The following is an 18477-nucleotide window of genomic DNA, read 5'->3' as shown; positions in this document are numbered from 1 at the left end:
CTTTCCTACCTTAAAATTTTCTTCATTAGATAGGCACCTGGTCTCTATAAGTTTGCTATTAAATATGCTGCCTGGAAGAATTTTTTGACCTTTGCTCTAAGTGGAGATTTGCCTGTCTGGTTATCTAGCTAATACTTGTGTCTGCGATACAATAAAACATAGTTAAATTTCAAGGAAGAAAGAGAAAATATACGTGAAATTTTTATCATTTGACTTTCACCATTAGCATTTGACTTTCTTACAGCTGTGTTCAAATATCCCTATTATCTGGCTTTAATTTATATTTCTAAACTATTTTCTACTGTTCCCTTTCATGTTCCATTTATTGGCCTCTTGACTCTTCCCTGTATGAGTCTCACACTTTTCCACACCTGTGACTTTGTTCATTCTTTTTCTGAAGCCCTCACAAATGTCACATCCTTGATAATTTGTCCATTGGTAGAGGGGATCACTTGAGACAGCTGTACACAGTAAAGACTTTAGCTCCAAAGAGCAGTTTTGAGCTTGTGAGTGGTTCTCGAATTATAATGTGCATAAAAATCACCTGGAGTGCTTGCCAATGATGGAGATTTTGTGGCTCAACCTCAAAGATTCTGATTCAGTAGTTCTGTGAAGACCCAGAGTATGCGCTGTTAATCTCCAGGTGACTCCAATGCAGGTGATTCCAGGGGCTCTATAAGACACACTGTTCTAAGAACATCTCTATGTTTTAAAAATTCCTGACTAAAGGCTTTCCAGAAGATATTTTTTTCCAAAGCACAAATGTCATTTAAATTATTATTAATTCCCAGAAATTCCATTCTAGAAACACTAGAATACAGGCATTTGTATCCTATGCCTGCCTAACTGGATTGAAAATATTTAGATGCAACACAGCTAAATATGGGTTAATGAAATTGCTATTAATCACTTTTTGAGAAAATGTAGGCATCCCGGGAACATGCTGTAATTTTCATCACTTTTATACTGCCTCTGCCAGCTCTGTAGTTAAAGAGTAACAAAACAACTGTTTATGAAAAGGGTAGGTTTAAGATGAAAATAATCATTTTGCAAAAGTGAGGAAACAGTATCAGAGCCTGCGAACTGTGCTCTTCCAAGTGGAGAATCCTGTATTTGTAATAAATTCCTTTTGCTCTGGATGAGTTCTGCATTTTCAATGAGGTGAACTTGGCAACATTCTAGTTGATTTTAATAAAAATAGCTGCTTTGAGGACAGGGAGCTGAGGTTGCCAAATTTACAGCTGCCTTGCACAATTACTCTTACACCTCCTTCAGGGCTACTTAGAACCAGTAAGCAAATTAAGTGTATCGATTGCAATTTTGTTGGACTAACAGCCCCCCCCCCTTTTTTTAAGGAATAAACTTGATTCCTTTCAGTATGTGTCTGTTCAGAGTGATCTCTTTTCTTTTCAGCCATAACACAAAGACAACATCATGGCTGGATCCTCGACTTGCGAAAAAGGCTAAACCTCCAGAAGAGTGCAAAGAGAATGGTAGGTCATTAAGTTTCTATGATGTTTCTGCGTTGCGCTTTGAGCATGTTTGTGTTTCTTAAAGGAGGGTCTCACCGACAGGAGCAATCATGTAGTTGAGACAATTTTAAAGATGTAATATTTAATGCTTAGAGAGGAGAGAGAATTAACGCGGCTTTTCAGCAGTGCCATGTGGTTTTCCTTTCTCTTTCTGAGGAAACTGTGCCGGATATCACATCTCTGTCATCTCTGTTGGTTCTATGTGACTCCTGGCCTGACTTTCCACCACCTTCTAAGGACTTATTGTTTGCAATATGTCTCTCTGAGGACTCTTATCTTTTCATTGGCATCAAACATGATATATAGAGAAACACTCTTGTGGACCTATAAATATTATTGATTTTTGTGTTTAGAGGCATAGCATAGTGCTAGTTATTAAAGAATCAGTGGTATACAGATCTATACATATGGCTACTTTCCTTTAATCAAATATTTGAATTAAATAACCAGTTGCATGAATGTCCTGGGATATCCTTAGTATTTTCTAGTTTCTAGTGTAGTAATACTAACTTGCTTAGAAACTGTTTTCATATATGTGAAGAATGTTTTTGAACAATGTTGGGGGTTAGATGGGTGTAAACCTTGCACTGATATTAGTAAATTAGACAAAGTCTGTTACAGATGACACTTGTAATTTTTAAAGATGTTGAGTTTAATGTTAAAGAACACTTAAAGTTTAGCTAAAATGATAAATAGCATACTCTCCTTTGATTTATTATTTGACTACAATCAAGCCTTTATCTCCTCAACCTATTAGAGCCCTGTTCACAGGCATCTATCATTGAGAGGCTCTTAAAAGTGGAGAAAGTGATGAGAGTTTAAACTTCTAAAAAAGTTTTTGAAAAGTCAACTTTTTTGTAAGTCTCTAATTCTAAAAGTCCTTTGTAACAATAGTTCTGGCTTTATCAGATAATATTTTGATAACATTGTTCATTTCTGTAACTGTTCACAAGCTAGTTATACAGAGTTCAATTAAGAATTACAGTGTACAATTTATATGTCCATATTTGAATGCATAAATATCCAGTTTTTAACCACTGTCTATATTATAGACTATTTATATTCATAGCTATAACTGTATGCTTTCTGTAGAATAGTATGACTGCTTGTGGTTGAAACCCATAAAATTATGTGACCTGGACTTTTGATCACCATTAGGTTATATATTTCCTTGACACCAATAAGACGTGTGCTGCAGATTGTGATCAGTTATAAATTAAAATGGCCAGATCTGTTATATATGGAGGTTACAATTCACTTTTGCCACAGATGTAAAAACCTTAGTATATCCTAATTAAAATGATTTTAATGATTTGCAGTGCTGTGACACATTGAACTTCTCAGCTGTCTTGTTCCTTTGAGTTATTCTTTTTATTAGAAAAAGCTGTTAAAATCAAACTTTAAAATTCTGGGAGAGATGTAGGCATAAGACGTTGCATAATTTTAATATTCCAGTGTTATCAGTTTTTCCCACATCCGCACTTGTCTGTCTTCTCAGGATGATAAATACCTAAAATATGATGCCAGTGTCTGAGGAGCACATGTCATTGAAAAACAAGCCCTGCAATATAGTCTTGTAGTTTAGAATGATTTATAACCAGTCAATTACTATTTGTTTTCATTTTCTACAAAATAAATAACTCCTAGATTTATCCAGTATATTACTGGAATGTTTTAAAATGGAAATTAACATCTAGTTAGTTAGAATACTATTATTCCAGACACATATTTTAAGTTTTCTTGCCAAGGAAATTGCTTTTATGTAATACTGTTACTTCTGTTTTATTTTTCGTTTAAGACATAGGTTAAAATTGTGTGTTTAAATGTTGGATGTTAATGGACTGCTGTTGAGCTAGCCAATTAAGTGAGGTTTCTTTATATGTTCCACTCAGACCAAACAAAGTAGAGTAATTTTCTGAATGCTGGGATGTGTGTAAAATGTGTATAAAAAATTATGGAGGCTCAAGATGATAATATCTTTCTCCAGCAAAGGTTTATCCTTTTTATGCCAGTGAGATAGAGTGGAGGCTAATTACTTAGTCCAATCTGGAGTTGAGCCAATAGGAGGTTGGGCTGAGTTTTGGTAAGACCCGATTTATCTCTGGTTTGTTCCTGTGCTTAGGATGTTTGCCCAAGGTTTTCAACTAACAGCCTATTTGCAGGTCAGCAAGCATTTTCTATAAAGGGTAGGTAGCCTATATTTTAGGCTTTGCAGGTTATCCAGTCTCTTTGTAACTACTCATTATGCAAAAGCAGACAAATCAATATATAATTAAAGGACATGGATGTATTTTGATGGAGCTTTGTTTATGAACAGAGAATTTGAGTTTCGTATACTTTCAGGATTTGAATTTCAAAATACTGTTCTTTTGATTTTTTTTTTTTGGCAACCATTTAAAAGTATATAAATTGGTCTTCATTTCTGGACCATACAGAAAATAGAGGCAGGCTGGATTTGGTCCACAGGACAAATCCTGGCCCCGTGTGTTCATGTGGGGCCTTCCTCTTGGCAGATCTTAAATGCCAATATTTTAAAAATATTTTTTCTTCCTAGTATTGCAAGACTGCCAAAAACCTGTGGTGCATTTCAGGGGTTTTAGCTTAGCTGTTTGCCTCCAGACCTTGCAGCTTCTGAATTGACAGATGTCATCATGGGATAATGGGTTGTCTGTTTAAGATCTCTCAAGTCTATATTTTGTCACTCCAGTCTCTTAAGACTCCTCAGCTTTCGGCTGGCTTCCCTAACCTCTAGCAGTGGCCTTCTACCTAGGCAGTCTGGGTTCTTACCACAGCCCAGAATCAACAAAATCAGCTGCAAATTCTTCCCTCACTTCTCCAGGTTCTTCTCCTCTTTGGAATCCTAGGCCTGTTGTTTCAGCAGTGCTAATGGCTTTAAATTGTTTATTTTTTACATTTTGTGTAGATTTTCTTTGTGTTCTCATGGTTTATAAGCTTCTCACTCCATCCTACCTGGAAGCAAAAGTTTTATGCAGTATTTTTAAAATTGAACATTTTAGAGCTTATTGGATTGCATAACTATAAATTCTTTATTATCGTAATTAAAATTTTTATCTCTCAAAATGGAATTCCATGATGTTGTATATATGTGCATACTGTCATGAATGTGCATATGTATTGTGTGTGCCTGTGTGGATATGGATCTGTAAATGTTGACATTTTTAGTTCTGTTAACACTGGTACATAAAGTTAATTCCTTGGTCAACTATAAAAGAAGAAGCTGAGTGAAAGAGTGATAGAAGGGAGGTTATCAACTGATTTAAATTATTCTTGGGTTAGAGAAAAAAACTAGCAAATATTCTCTTATTGTTATCAAGGGGGACATGAGAACATAGATGGCTCCATACAAATACATATTAAACAACCATCTATTGACACCAAAGCAACCATTTTATCTTGAAGCATAATGTACTAAACGTGAACGCATACTTCCTTCTCTCACAATACAGTCGAAAGTACTAAAGTCACTACATTCTGTGCATTTGTCATCGCTCTGAATTTTTAGAGTTTTAGCACCAGTCTACATAGCAGAAAAAAAAAATCTCCACCTACTACTGGATTCTAATATTAGTATTTGGGGGAGTGCCATTTAGCAAGCCAATATAGTCTTTTACAAAACGCCACAGAAATACTGGTTAACTATTAAACAATTTGGAGACAAGATCAGTGGACTGCATATAAAAAACATCAACATATTGTCCTCAGCCCCCACAATCAGTACCATGGGGTTCCTCCTGAGACATTGCCGATCACATATATCTCAGTGGTGACACATCCCCCAAGATTCACTGAGCTATAGGGTTAACGTCAAACATGATTCAAGCCTTGGGGTGCCTGGGTGGCTCGGTCATTTGAGTGTGCAACTCTTGGTTTCGGCTCAGGTCATGATCTCATGAGTCATGAGATGAAGCCCCATGTCCCCATGTCAGGTTCTGCACTCAGGGGGGTAGTCTGCTTGAGATTCCCACCCTCTGCCCCTCCCTCCACTCTCTTTTTCATAAATAAATAAGTCTTTTTGAAGACGCCTCATAGGATCATTCTTTTCTTAAAGTTGAAATGTAATTAAATTATCACATTCAGGAGAAGAAATTGTGTGAAATTTGGACTCAAGGAAACTTCTAATCCAAACACAAATCTGTGGGCTCTTCTTCACTTCTGAGAACCTAAGGTTTCTTACCTGTAAAAATGGGAAGGATATCTGTTTCATGTAGATTCAGTTTCACAAATAAAAGGGACAGTGCTTGTGGCACTACAGGCTCTCAATAACTGTTCCTTTCTTTTCCTTTTCTGTGTGTTCTGAGCCAACAAATAAGCCTCATAGAAGACAAGGGGAAGAATTCAGAATAGTTGGCCTACCTAAAGAGCTTTGAATTATTCTAGAGTATCCTGGAGAGATGGAAATGAACAAACCCTTGCAGGCTAAAATTATCTGCCTAATTAATTCCAGCCTAATATTGATAGATTAAAGATTGTCCCCCTCCATTCTGTCACGATGGCTCTAAATTCTCACAAAATTGTAATCACAGCTGTACATACTAGGTGGCTTCATTTCCATAGTCGATGTGTATGAATTATAAGGGAGTTTTCTCATATTGCTGTAAAAAAAAATCACATAATCTTAACCTCTTTACCTATATGAGAACGCCATTTCCATTGACATTTAGTTAAACTAAAGTTTTGAGTTATTAGTTTATCTTTAAAAAAAATGGTGTCCAAAATAGACATAAATGAGGACAGCATAAGCTATGTTTGGAATATATATTAAGAGGATTTTTTTTTTAAGAGAAGGAGGTTGCCTATATATATATATATATATATATATATATATATATTGATATATATATATCAATATAGTGTACTGAGTTTTCCTTTTATTTTGCATTTATTTTTAAAATTTTTTCTTTGAATTCAATTTCCCAACATATAGTATAATACCCAGTGTTCATCCCCTCAAGTGCCCTCCTTAGTGCCTGGCACCCAGTCATCCCATCCCTCCCCCTCCCCCCCCCTCCTTTGTTTGTTTCCCAGTGTTAGGAGTCTCTCATGGATTGTCTTCCTCTCTAATTCCCCCTCCTCAATTTCCTTCCTTTCTCTTATAGTCCCTTTCACTATTTCTTATATTCCATGTATGAGTGAGACCATATGAGAAGGGTGCCTTTTCTAAAATAATAGAAAACAGTAATCAATTTTAGGTTATTTCTTTTTTCTTTTCCAAATTTTTAAGTTCCAATTAGTTAACATACAGTGTAATATTAGTTTCAGGTGTAGAATTTAGTGATTCATCACTTATATTCAGCCCCCAGTGCTCATCACAAGTGCCCTCCTTAATGCCCATTAGCCCATCCCCCTGCCCCCCTCCCCTCCAGCAGCCCTCAGTTCTCTATAGTTAGTCTGTTTTCTGGTGTTTCTCTCTCTTCCCACCCCCCATGTTCATCTGTGTTATTTCTTTAATTACACATATGAGTGAAATCACACAGTATTTGTCTTTCTCTGACTTATTTCACTTAGCATAATACTCTCTAGCTCCATCTATGTCATCACAAATGGTAAGATTTCATTCTTCTTGATGGCTGAGGAATATTCCATTGTATATGTGTGTACCACATCCTCTTTATCCATTCATCAACCTATGGATTGATGTCGGATTGTTTCCATAATTAGCAATTGTAGATAATGCTGCTATAAATATCAGGATACATGCATCCCTTTGATTTAGTACTTTTGTATTCTTTGGGTGAATACCTAGTAGTGCAATTGCCGGATCACAGGGTGGTTCTACTTTTAACTTTTTGAGGAATCTTCACACTCTTTTCCAGAGTGGCTGCACCAGTCTGCATTCCCACCAACAGTATAAGAGGGTTCCCCTTTCTCTGCATCCTCATCAACATCTGTTCTATCCTGTGTTGTTAATTTTAACCATTCTGACAGGTGTGAGGTGATGTGTCATTGTAGTTTTGATTTGTGTTTCCCTGATGATGAATGATGTTGAGCATCTTTTCATGTGTCTGTTAGCCATCTGTACGTAGTTTTAGGTCATTTCTTAAGTGAATTTCTTAACTGTCACACAGATTAGGAAACACATAATTTTATTTTGTAATTCACATTCTGTTCCTAGAATGCATGGTTTATTTCTTTTTCAAATAGGGGCTTTGGCCTGTTGTCTCATTAAATTTGTATTGATAATTAATGACCCTAATTTCTCAAGATTATGTTTGTAAAGTACCTTGATAGCTTTCCCCTAGGAATAATTCAGTAAAACAGGCTCTGGGGCACCTGGGAGGCTTATCAGTTAAATATCTGCTTTTGGCTCTGGTCATGATCTAGGAGTCCTGGGATTGAGCCCCATGTTGGGCTCCCTGATCAGTGGGGCATCTGCTTCTCCCTCTCCCTCTGACCCTCTCCCCTTACTCATCCACTTGCTCTCTCTCTCAAATGAATGAGTAAAAGATTAGAAAAAAACAGACTCTAAAGATACCCCTCAAGTACTGAAACTTTAGAGTTGAAAAGTCATTGATATTTTGAACTCCTATCTTTAAATATTATGAACTAATTTGAATGTTATTTTGTTTTTATACTGATATTTAGGATGTTTTATTAAAAATTTGAGGAAATTTAAAATATCTTAATAGAAACTGTTCTTATTTTGCTAACTGGTACTTATTCATATTAGTCATGATTTTTTTATAGCAGCACTTTGAGGTATGCTTCATCCAATAATATAGTACCTTTTCCAGTGTTTTCAGCTTAGGGGTACTACAAAATACCAACACTTTAGGAATATAAATCTTTTGTGGAGGAAATAATAAAATAGAATCAAAATAAATCATATAGGATAGATTTTCCACTGCTTTGCATCGATACCAATTCTTCTGTTTATGGCTGGCATCTGTTATAATTGGCCCCCATCTACTCTGAGTGATTAGTGTCCAGACCATAAAAGTTGTTAAATATTTTGAATATCATTTTTGCACTGATCATTTATGTATTTCTCTCTTCTACCTCCAATCTTTATCATGGCTATAAAATAGTACCTGTGTAAGGATTATAAAATTGCATCCTTTTATTCTTGATTGCTCAAGTTTTTTATATTTAGGAATGAGTTATGTCTTGTCTTTACTGCTTAATGCATGCAGGTTTGAAAATAATATTGACAGCATCAAATCTATCAAATCTGCTTGTTTTGTACAATAGCAAAATAATTTCAAGATATTTCAAATATGGCTTTTCAAAGTTTTTTATTTTGAAATATTTATAAATTCACAGGAAATTCTAGGGAGGGCCCAAACACCCCTAACAAAGATCCCCAATGTTAACACCTTACATGAATATAATACCGGATCAAAATCAGGAAATTGACATTGGTACAATCCACAGATTTATTTCACTAGTTATCCAAATACTGGTGTATGTATGTGTATGTGTGTATTTTCATGCAGTTATATCGCATATGTAGTTACATGTGACCATGACCACAGTCAAGATTCATAACTCTTCCATCCCATAAGACTCTCTTATGCTACCACTATATCCATATCCATCCCCTCTCACTGCACAACCCCTAACCCTTAACAACCACTAATCTGTTCTCCATGTCAATTTATTTGGTATTTCAAAAATGTTCTATAAATGGAATCATGCAGTGAATAAACTTTTGAGATTGACTTTTTTTCAGTCAACTTAATTTCATTGAAACACATTCAAATATGTGTCTCAATAGTTTGCTACTTTTTATGTACCACTGTTTGTTTAAGCATTTACCTGTTGAAGGACATCTAGGTTGATTCCAGCTTCTAGTTAATATGAAAAAAGCTGCCACAAACATTTGTATATAGGATTTTTCATGAACATAGATCTCTTACCTGGTATAAAAGCTCAAGATAGTTATTGCTAGGTTTTTTGGAAAGTACATTTTTAGCTTTAGAATAAACAGCTGTACTCTTTTCCAGAATGGCTATATTCTTTTACTTCCCACCAGCAATGAACCAATTTTCTCTACATCCTTTCCAGCATTTGGTGTTATGACTTTTTTAATTTCAGTTATTCTGAGAGGTGTGTAATATTACATTATGGTTTTAATTTGTATTTCCCTAATGGCTAATGATATTGAACATCTGTTTTGAAAAATATTATTTATTTATATGAGAGAGAGAGAGAGATTGTGAGAGAGAGCACAAGTGTGGGGGGGAGAGCAAGGGAGTCTCTCCACTGAGCAGGGGGCTTCTTTCCAGGACCTTGGGATCATGACCTGAGCCAAAGACAGGCAGACGTTTAGCCAACTGAGCCACCCAGGTGGTTCTTGAACATCTTTTCATGTAATTATTTCTCATCTGTGTATCCTGCTTGGTAACATGTCTGATGATGTCTTTTGCCCAATTCTTTTTTTTTTTTTTTTTTTATAAATTAATTTTTATTTGTGTTCAATTTACCAACATACAGAATAACACCCAGTGCTCATCCCGTCAAGTGTACCCCTCAGTGCCCGTCACCCATTCACCCCCACCCCCCACCCTCCTCCCCCTCCACCACCCCTAGTTCATTTCCCAGAGTTAGAAGTCTTTATGTTCTGTCTCCCTTTCTGATATTTCTCACACATTTCTTCTCCCTTCCCTTATATTCCCTTTCGCTATTATTCATATTCCCCAAATGAATGAGAACATACACTGTTTGTCCTTCTCCGGTTACTGTGGCCAAGTTCAAAAAGGGTGTTGCCTGAGTTCTTCTCTGGGATTTTGATGGAATCTTGTCTCACATTTAGAGCTTTCATCTATTTTGAGTTTATCTTTGTGTATGGTGCAAGAGAGTGGTCCAGTTTCATTCTTCTGCATGTGGATGTCCAATTTTCCCAGCACCATTTATTGAAGAGACTGTCTTTCTTCCAGTGGATCGTCTTTCCTCCTTTATCGTATATTAGTTGAGCATAAAGTTCAGGGTCCACTTCTGGGTTCTCTGTTCTGTTCCATTGATCTATATGTCTGTTTTTGTGCCAGTACCACACTATCTTGATGAACACAGCTTTGTAGTACAACCTGAAATCTGGCATTGTGATGCCCCCAGATATGGTTTTCTTTTTTTAAAATTCCCCTGGCTGTTTGGGGTCTTTCTGATTCCACACAAATCTTAAAATAATTTGTTCTAAGTCTCTGAAGAAAGTCCATGGTATTTTGATAGGGATTGCATTAAACGTGTAAATTGCCCTGGGTAACATTGACATTTTCACAATATTAATTCTGCCAATCCATGAGCATGGAATATTTTTCCATCTCTTTGTGTCTTCCTCAATTTCTTTCAGAAGTGTTCTGTAGTTTTTAGGGTATATTTTGAGAACCATTTGAATGGTAAATGGTTCTCCAACCTTTTATTTTCAGGTTGTAGGTGTCCTTCTGTCTAAAATGAGTCTCTTGTAGACAGCAAATAGATGGGTCCTGTTTTTTTATCCAGTCTGAAACTCTGCGCCTTTTGATGGGGTCATTAAGCCCATTCACGTTCAGAGTTACTTGAACTTCTTCTTAAAGGGGAGTTTTAAGAGTCCCCCTTAAAATTTCTTGCAGAGCTGGTTTGGAGGTCACATATTCTTTCAGTTCCTGCCTGTCTTGGAAGCTCTTTATCTCTCCTTCCATTTTGAATGAGAGCCTTGCTGGATAAAGTATTCTTGGTTGCATGTTCTTCTCATTTAGGACCCTGAATATATCCTGCCAGCCCTTTCTGGCCTGCCAGGTCTCTGTGGAGAGGTCTGCTGTTACCCTAATATTCCTCCCCATGAAAGTCAGGGACTTCTTGTCTCTTGCTGCTTTAAGGATCTTCTCTTTATCTTTGGAATTTGCAAGCTTCACTATTAGATGTCGAGGTGTTGAACGGTTTTTATTGATTTTAGGGGGGGATCTCTCTATTTCCTGGATCTGAATGCCTGTTTCCCTTCCCAGATTGGGAAAGTTTTCAGCTAGGATTTGTTCAAATACATATTCTGGCCCTCTGTCCCTTTCGGCGCCCTCGGGAACCCCAATTAAACGTAGGTTTTTCTTCCTTAGAGTGTCATTTATTTGCCTTAATCTGTCTTCATGGTTCTTTAATCGTTTATCTCTTTTTTCCTCAGTTTCCCTCTTTGCCATTAACTTGTCTTCTATGTCACTCACTCGTTCTTCCACCTCGTTAACCCTCGTCGTTAGGACTTCTAGTTTGGATTGCATCTCATTCAATTGATTTTTAATTTCTGCCTGATTGGATCTAAATTCTGCAGTCATGAAGTCTCGTGAGGCCTTAATGCTTTTTTCTAGAGCCACCAGTAGCTGTAGAATAGTGCTTCTGAATTGGCTTTCTGACATTGAAGTGTAATCCAGATTTTGTAACTCTGTGGGAAAGAGGGCTGTTTCTGATTCTTTCTTTTGAAGTGAGGTTTTCCTTCTAGTCATTTTGCTCAGTGCAGAGTGGCCAAAAACAAGTTGTATTGGAACACGGGGGAGTATCACTGGTCCCTCTAGCTGGTCTTCTGGGGGAGGGGCCTGTTGCGCTGATTTTCAGGTGTTAGCACTTGGGGGAGCTGCTCTGCCCCTGCCTGCTGCAGGGCTCAGCGGGGGTTGTTTACCCCGTGAGGTCTCAGGAGGAACAGCAGCAGTTGCTATGGCAACTCTGGAAGCCTGGATTCAGCCTCCGCAGGAACTACGGGGCTCGGGGCTCTCAGCTCTCCGTCCGCAGGGCCTGGAGGCTCCGGGGCGGGGCCGCTGATCTGCTCAGCTCGGGGCAGGAGCGTCCTCGCTGTCCTGGGCCCTCCCGGCCTCTGCCTGTCCCGGGGGAGGCCGGATCCTGGGCTGTGTCCCGGTGCCCTGTGCTCTGGGGCCTGCGCTGTGGGATTCGCGCTCCCGCCCCGCAGCCCCCCCCCGCGGAGCCACTCCCGAGCCCCTCCGAGCTGCTCCGGTCGGTCCCGCCGTGCGCGCTGCAGCCCTTAGGGAGCTCGGCGCACTCCCCGGGGCGCAGGTGTCTGTTAGTGTCCCCGGGAGCCCGAGGGCATCCCCGCCCTCCTGGGTCCTGCTCCAACTCCCTGCGAGCCCCTTTCCGCCCGGGAAGGTTGGTGCAGCTCCTGCTCCTCCGGGACGGGGCTCTCCTGTCCTGGGGACACTCGCCCCGGCCTCAGCCCGGCTCCTCGCGGGGCCCCTCCCCCTCGGAGGCCTTTTGTTCCTTTATTTCTTTTTCCCCGTCTTCCCACCTTGATAGAAGCGCGGACTCTTCTCACTGCAGCGTTCCAGCTGGTCTCTCTTTACATCTCAGGCCGAATTCGTAAATTTTCAGGATGGTTTGAAGGTTATCTAGGTAATTTGGTGGGGACAGGTGACCTGGGGACCCTGCTCTTCCGCCATCTTGCCCCTCCCCCCTCTTTTGCCCAATTCTTAATTAGATTATTTTTTTAATTTGGTTTTGAGAATTATTTACATATTCTATATATAATAAATCCCTTTATCAGATATGTTGTTTATAAACATTGTCTCCCAAACTATGATTTTTATTTTATCCTCTTAACGGGGTCTTTTGCAGAGAAAACATTTTTAATTTTGATGAAGTCAAATTTATCAATTTTTAGCAATTTATCATATTTATCAATTTTTCCTTTTCTGAAACATGCTTTCAGTATCAAATATAAGAACTCTCTAACCAGCCCTAGATGCCAAAGAGTTTCTCATTTTTCCCCTAAATTGTGTACTTCAATATTTGACCTGTAAGTCTGTGACCTACTTTGAAATAATTTTCATATAAGGTGTAAGATCTAGGTTGAGATTTTTAAATTATTATTATTATTATTATTATTATTACTATTATTATTATTGCTGTAGCCTATGGATGTCCACTTGCTTTAGCACTGTTAGGTGAAAAGGCTATCCTTCCTCCAGTAAATTGTGTGTACAACTTTGCCATAAATCATTTGGGTTCCATTGATCTATAGGTCTTTCTCTGCACCAGAACCATCCTGTCTAGATTACTGTAGCCATATCCTAAGCCCTAATATTGAGTACACTAATATTCCCTAACTTAGTTTTTTAAATGTATATATAGATAGAAGGTTTAATTAATCAGGAAGATTTTAAAAATTCTAAATGCATATGCATCTGATAACATACCTTCAAGTTTTATATAAAGGAAAAATTTACAAATCTGAAAAGAGGATTTGAAAAATTCATGGAGTATATTACTTCATGTACCTCTCCTTTCTCAATATTTTAAACAAAAAGAAAGATTTGAATAACAGAAATAGTAATCTTAATTTAAAAGCCACATATAGACACTGCACTTAGATGGAAAGTACGTTCTCAAGCACACAGAGTACTTTACAATGGGTACATGGTAGTCTGTGGAGCAAGTCTCAAGAAATTTCAAAGTTGACATTCCTGTGTTACAGAAAACCTTAATTATGTATCAATAGAAAGATAACTAAAATACTGCCCATGCTTTGAAATATAAAAACAATTTTAACATGTTTTTTTCCAAATTTATTGAGATATAATTGATATATTGTATAAGTTAAAGATATACAGCATGATCATTTGATACACATATGTATTGTGAAATGCCCGACACAATAATAAGTTTATTGTGTTAATACATCCAACAACTCATATAATTACTTTATGTGGGGGGTTGGGAGGAGAACATTTAAGATTTACTCTCTTAGCAACCTTCAAGTATAATACATAGTACTATGAACTGTAATCAGCATGCTGTACATTATATCTCCAGAGTTAATTCACCTCATAACTGGAAGTTTGTATCTTTTGACCAACATCCCCCCCATTTCCTCCATTTCTTAGCCTTCCATTCTGCTCTGTTTCTATGAGTTTGCAGGAGAGGGAGTTCTAGATTTCATATATGATCTCCTACAGTATTTCTCTCTATCTAACTTATGCATAATACCCCCAATCCATCCATATTATCATAAATGACATAATTTCTTCCTATAGCTGAAAAATATACCATTGTAGGCGTACATTACATTTCCTTTATCCATTCATCCATTGATGGACACATAGATTGTTTTCATTTGCTGGCTATTTTTAATAAAGCTGCAAGGAACATAGGAGTGCAGATAACCTCTTCCAGTAGTGATTCAGTTTACTTCAGATACATAGCCAAAAGTAGAATTTCTGGATCATATGGTAGTTCTATTTTTAATTTTTTGAGAAGCCTCCATATGTTTTCCATAGTGGCTCTACCAATTTATATCCCTAGCAACAGTGCCCAAAGCTTCCCTTTCTTTCTACATCGTTGCCATCTTTATATTTTTGATAATAAATATTCTAACAGGTATGAGATGATATATCCTTGTGCTTCAGACATATTTCCTTATGATTAGTGATATAGAGCACATTTTCATATACCTGTTAGCCATTTGTGTGTCATCTTTGGAAAAAAGTCTATTCAGATCCTTTGCCCATTTTTTAACTGATTTTTTTTTCTTTTTTTACTCTTAAGTTGTATGAGTTCCTTATACATTTTGGATTTTAACTCCTTTTAGATAAATGATTTGAAATATTTTCTACCATTCTATAGATTGTCTTTAAATTTTTTTTATTGTTTCTTTTGCTATTTAGAAGCTTTTCAGTTTGGTGTAGTCCCACTTGTTTATATTCTATTTTATTGCTTGTGTTTTGACGTCAAATCCAAAAAACTAATTGCCCAGATCAATGTGAAGAAGTTTTTCCTGTGTTTTCTTCTGGTAATTTTTGGTTTCAGATCCTATATTTAAGTCTTTAATCCATTTCAAGTGATATAGGGGTCCTATTTCATTTTTCTGCATATGAATATACAGTTATCTCAATACCACTTATTGAAGAAACTATGTGTCTCCCATTAAGTACTCTTAGCTCTCTTACTAAATGTTAGTTGACTATAAGTCCATGAGTTTATTTCTGGATTCTTGATTCTATCCCACTTGACTATGTGTCTCTTTTTATGCCAGTACCACACCATTTTGATTATTTTAGCTTTATGATCTAGTTTGAAATCAGTAAATATGATGCCTTGATTTTTGTTTGTTTGTTCTTTCTCTCTGGATTGCTTTTGCTATTCAGGGTCAGTATGATTTCATATGAGTTTTAGGATTTTTTTTATTCTGTGAAAAATGCCATTGGAATTTTGATAGCAATTTCATTGAGCCTATAGACAGCTTATAGATAGCTTTGGGCAGCATGGACATTTTAGCAATATTAGTTCTTCCAATACATAAATTCAGGATATGTTCCCATTTATATATGTCTTCTTCAGTTTTTTTCATCAAAATCTTGTATTTTTAGTATATAGAACTTTGATCTCCTTAGATTTGTTCTTTAGAATTTCTTTATTTTTTATTCTATTGCAAATGGGATTATTTTCTTTATTTCTTTATCAGTTAATTCATTCATTTCTGTATCCTAAAACTCTATATAATTGTTGATTCCTTCTGACAACTTTTTGGTATAGTTTTTAGGGTTTTCTATACGCAAGATTATACTTATTTGCAAACAGATAATTTTACTTCTTTTCTGATTTGAATACCTTTCATTAATTTTCTTTGCTAATTTCTCTGGCTAGGACTCCTATTACTATGTTAAAGGAAGTGATGGGAATGGGCTCCCTTGTCTTATTCCTTATCTTAAAGGAAATATTTTCAACCTTTCATCATTGACTAGCTGTGAGCTTAACTTATTATTTATTATTATGCTTTTATTATATTGAGATACATTTCTTCTCTGCTCAAATTGTTGAGACTTTCTATCATGAATGAATGTTGAAATTTGTAAATTGGTTTTTGTGTTTCTATTGAGATGATCATATAATTTTATCTTTCATTTCATTAAAATAGTATGTCATATTACTGGTTTACGTATGTTGAACCATCTTTTGCATCCCAGTGGTAAATTCCACTTGGTCAGAGTATAGGATTCTTTAATGCACTATTGAGTTCAATTTGCTAATATTTGGTTGAGAAGTTTTACATTTATATTTTTTAAAATATTTTATTTATTTATTCATGAGAGACACCAAGAGACAGAGACATAGGCGGTGGGAGAAGTGAGCTCCCTGCGGGGAGCCTGATGAGGGACTTGATCTCAGGACCCCGAGATCACAACCTGAGCCAAAGGCAAAGGCTCAACCAATGAGCCACCCAGGGGCGCCTTACATCTGTATTTATCAGGACTGTTATTAGTTTCCTTTTCTTGTAATTTTTTTTGTCTGCTTTGGTATTAGGAAAATGCTGGCATCATAAAATAACTTTGGGAGTATTCCCTCCTCTTCAGTTTTTTGGAAGGGTTGCAGAAGGATTAGCATTACTTTTTCATTATATGTTTGGTAGAATTCACCAATGAAGCCATCTGGTCCTGGGCTTTTCTTTGTTGAAAAGTCATTTTTATGATTATAGTATTTTAATGAAAATTATAGTCTTTTTTATAATTATTTGTTGAATTACTTCCAGGACATCCAGAGGGGAGGGACAGAGAAAAGTGAGTCCATACCATCTTCTCTGGGACCAGATGTCTAAATGCTACGTTTGATACTAAATGATAACAATAAAGTTTACTTTATCATACACTCTTTCTTTTCCATCTACCAACACCCTGTGAGGTAGGCAGATTTTTTAACCCCTAATTTTTCAGTTAATAATGCATTAACTGAAATAAAGCATTCCAAAGATTTTAAGGGCCTTGTCCAATAAACATAAATTTAAAAATAAGGCTAAATCCAAACCACCCAAGTTTAAGGTAGATCTCAATGTTATGTCCATCATACAACATCACAGTATGTTTTAGCTGGAGACACTAAGCTCTTAAAAATATGTTAAACTGGTTTAAAATATTTTTACTTTACAATTTTGTATTTAAAAACATAAAAGGGAACTTTTTCATATATTCTTAACATTTTCTCTGGTCTATCATTTATAAATAGACCAATCTGTATAATTTTATGATTGAATAATTTACTTGTCATTTGATTTATGTTCTTAAATTAACAGAGTGAATTTAGCTCTTTGAAAGACATTTTAAAGTAACTATTGATTTATATTTTATGTTTCTCAATTTAAAAGAAAGAAGAAGCTTTTGTGGGTTTTATGCCTTCACAATTTCTAAAAATGTTCACTACAGTCCACATAATGTTGGAACAATTTCTTTAAGAGTTAAATGTGGGTCTCTGTCAATCATACTATGAGACACAGTCTTATGTGTCCCTCAGTGGTTAGATCTGTTCATCAATGCAGAAAGCAAAACAGAAAGGTGAAGCTCTGATCTGAATATTATAGACAAGTTCTTTCAGAAGTAGGAAAAACAGACCCAGGCCATCAACCCAAAGCACTGAACATTAACTATGACTTGTAGTTGATGGGGGTGGGCAGGGTGGAGGTGGGAGGGATTGGGATAGGAGGCTTAATTTAGGTTGCTGAGGTGACATGATCTGATGTCCCTCTTGGTACATTTAATTTTAAGGTTTCCTAAATATTTTACATGACAACACAGTACTTTCCAAGTAAAGTGGGTATTTGAAAAGTTTGTTTGTTTGTTTGTTTTACTAATTTGGGTGAAATTTGAGCACATATGACATAATCCAATGTATGATTGTGGCCTGAGCATGAAGCATCTCAAAGTGCCTGGTATAATACATGTTCAGTGAGATCACTCACAGCTGTAGTTAAGGGCGTATCCATTTTACTATTAAAAACTCGTGTCAGGTAGCCCCAGTGGCTTAGTGGTTTAGTGCTGCCTTCAGCCCAGGGCATGATCCCGGAGACCCAGGATTGAGTCCCACGTCAGGCGCCCTGCATGGAGCCTGCTTCTCCCCTGCCTGTCTCTCTCTCTGTGTGTGTCTCTAATAAATAAAAAAAATCTTTAAAAATGAATAAATAAAAAATAAAAACTCATGTCTTCAAGAAATTACATATCCAAGAGATCAAGATTTTATGTGCTCTTTGTAGAAA

At 36.6% G+C, this 18477-nt stretch overlaps 1 protein-coding gene across 1 annotated transcript in view; it reads left to right on the top strand.

Moving 5' to 3' along the window:
- Positions 1-18477, top strand: part of MAGI2 (membrane associated guanylate kinase, WW and PDZ domain containing 2) — a 1298069-nt gene that overhangs the window by 861829 nt on the left and 417763 nt on the right. Inside the window, 1 exon segment of the mRNA XM_055301214.1 lies at positions 1414-1493. Coding sequence (XP_055157189.1) covers positions 1414-1493 — 80 coding nt within the window.

This window comes from Nyctereutes procyonoides, unplaced genomic scaffold, assembly GCF_905146905.1.
Source record: "Nyctereutes procyonoides isolate TBG_1078 unplaced genomic scaffold, NYPRO_anot_genome, whole genome shotgun sequence".
NCBI lineage: Eukaryota > Metazoa > Chordata > Mammalia > Carnivora > Canidae > Nyctereutes > Nyctereutes procyonoides.
The sequence above is the reverse complement of the archived record's forward strand: the minus strand, read 5'-3'. Positions and strand labels throughout refer to the sequence as shown.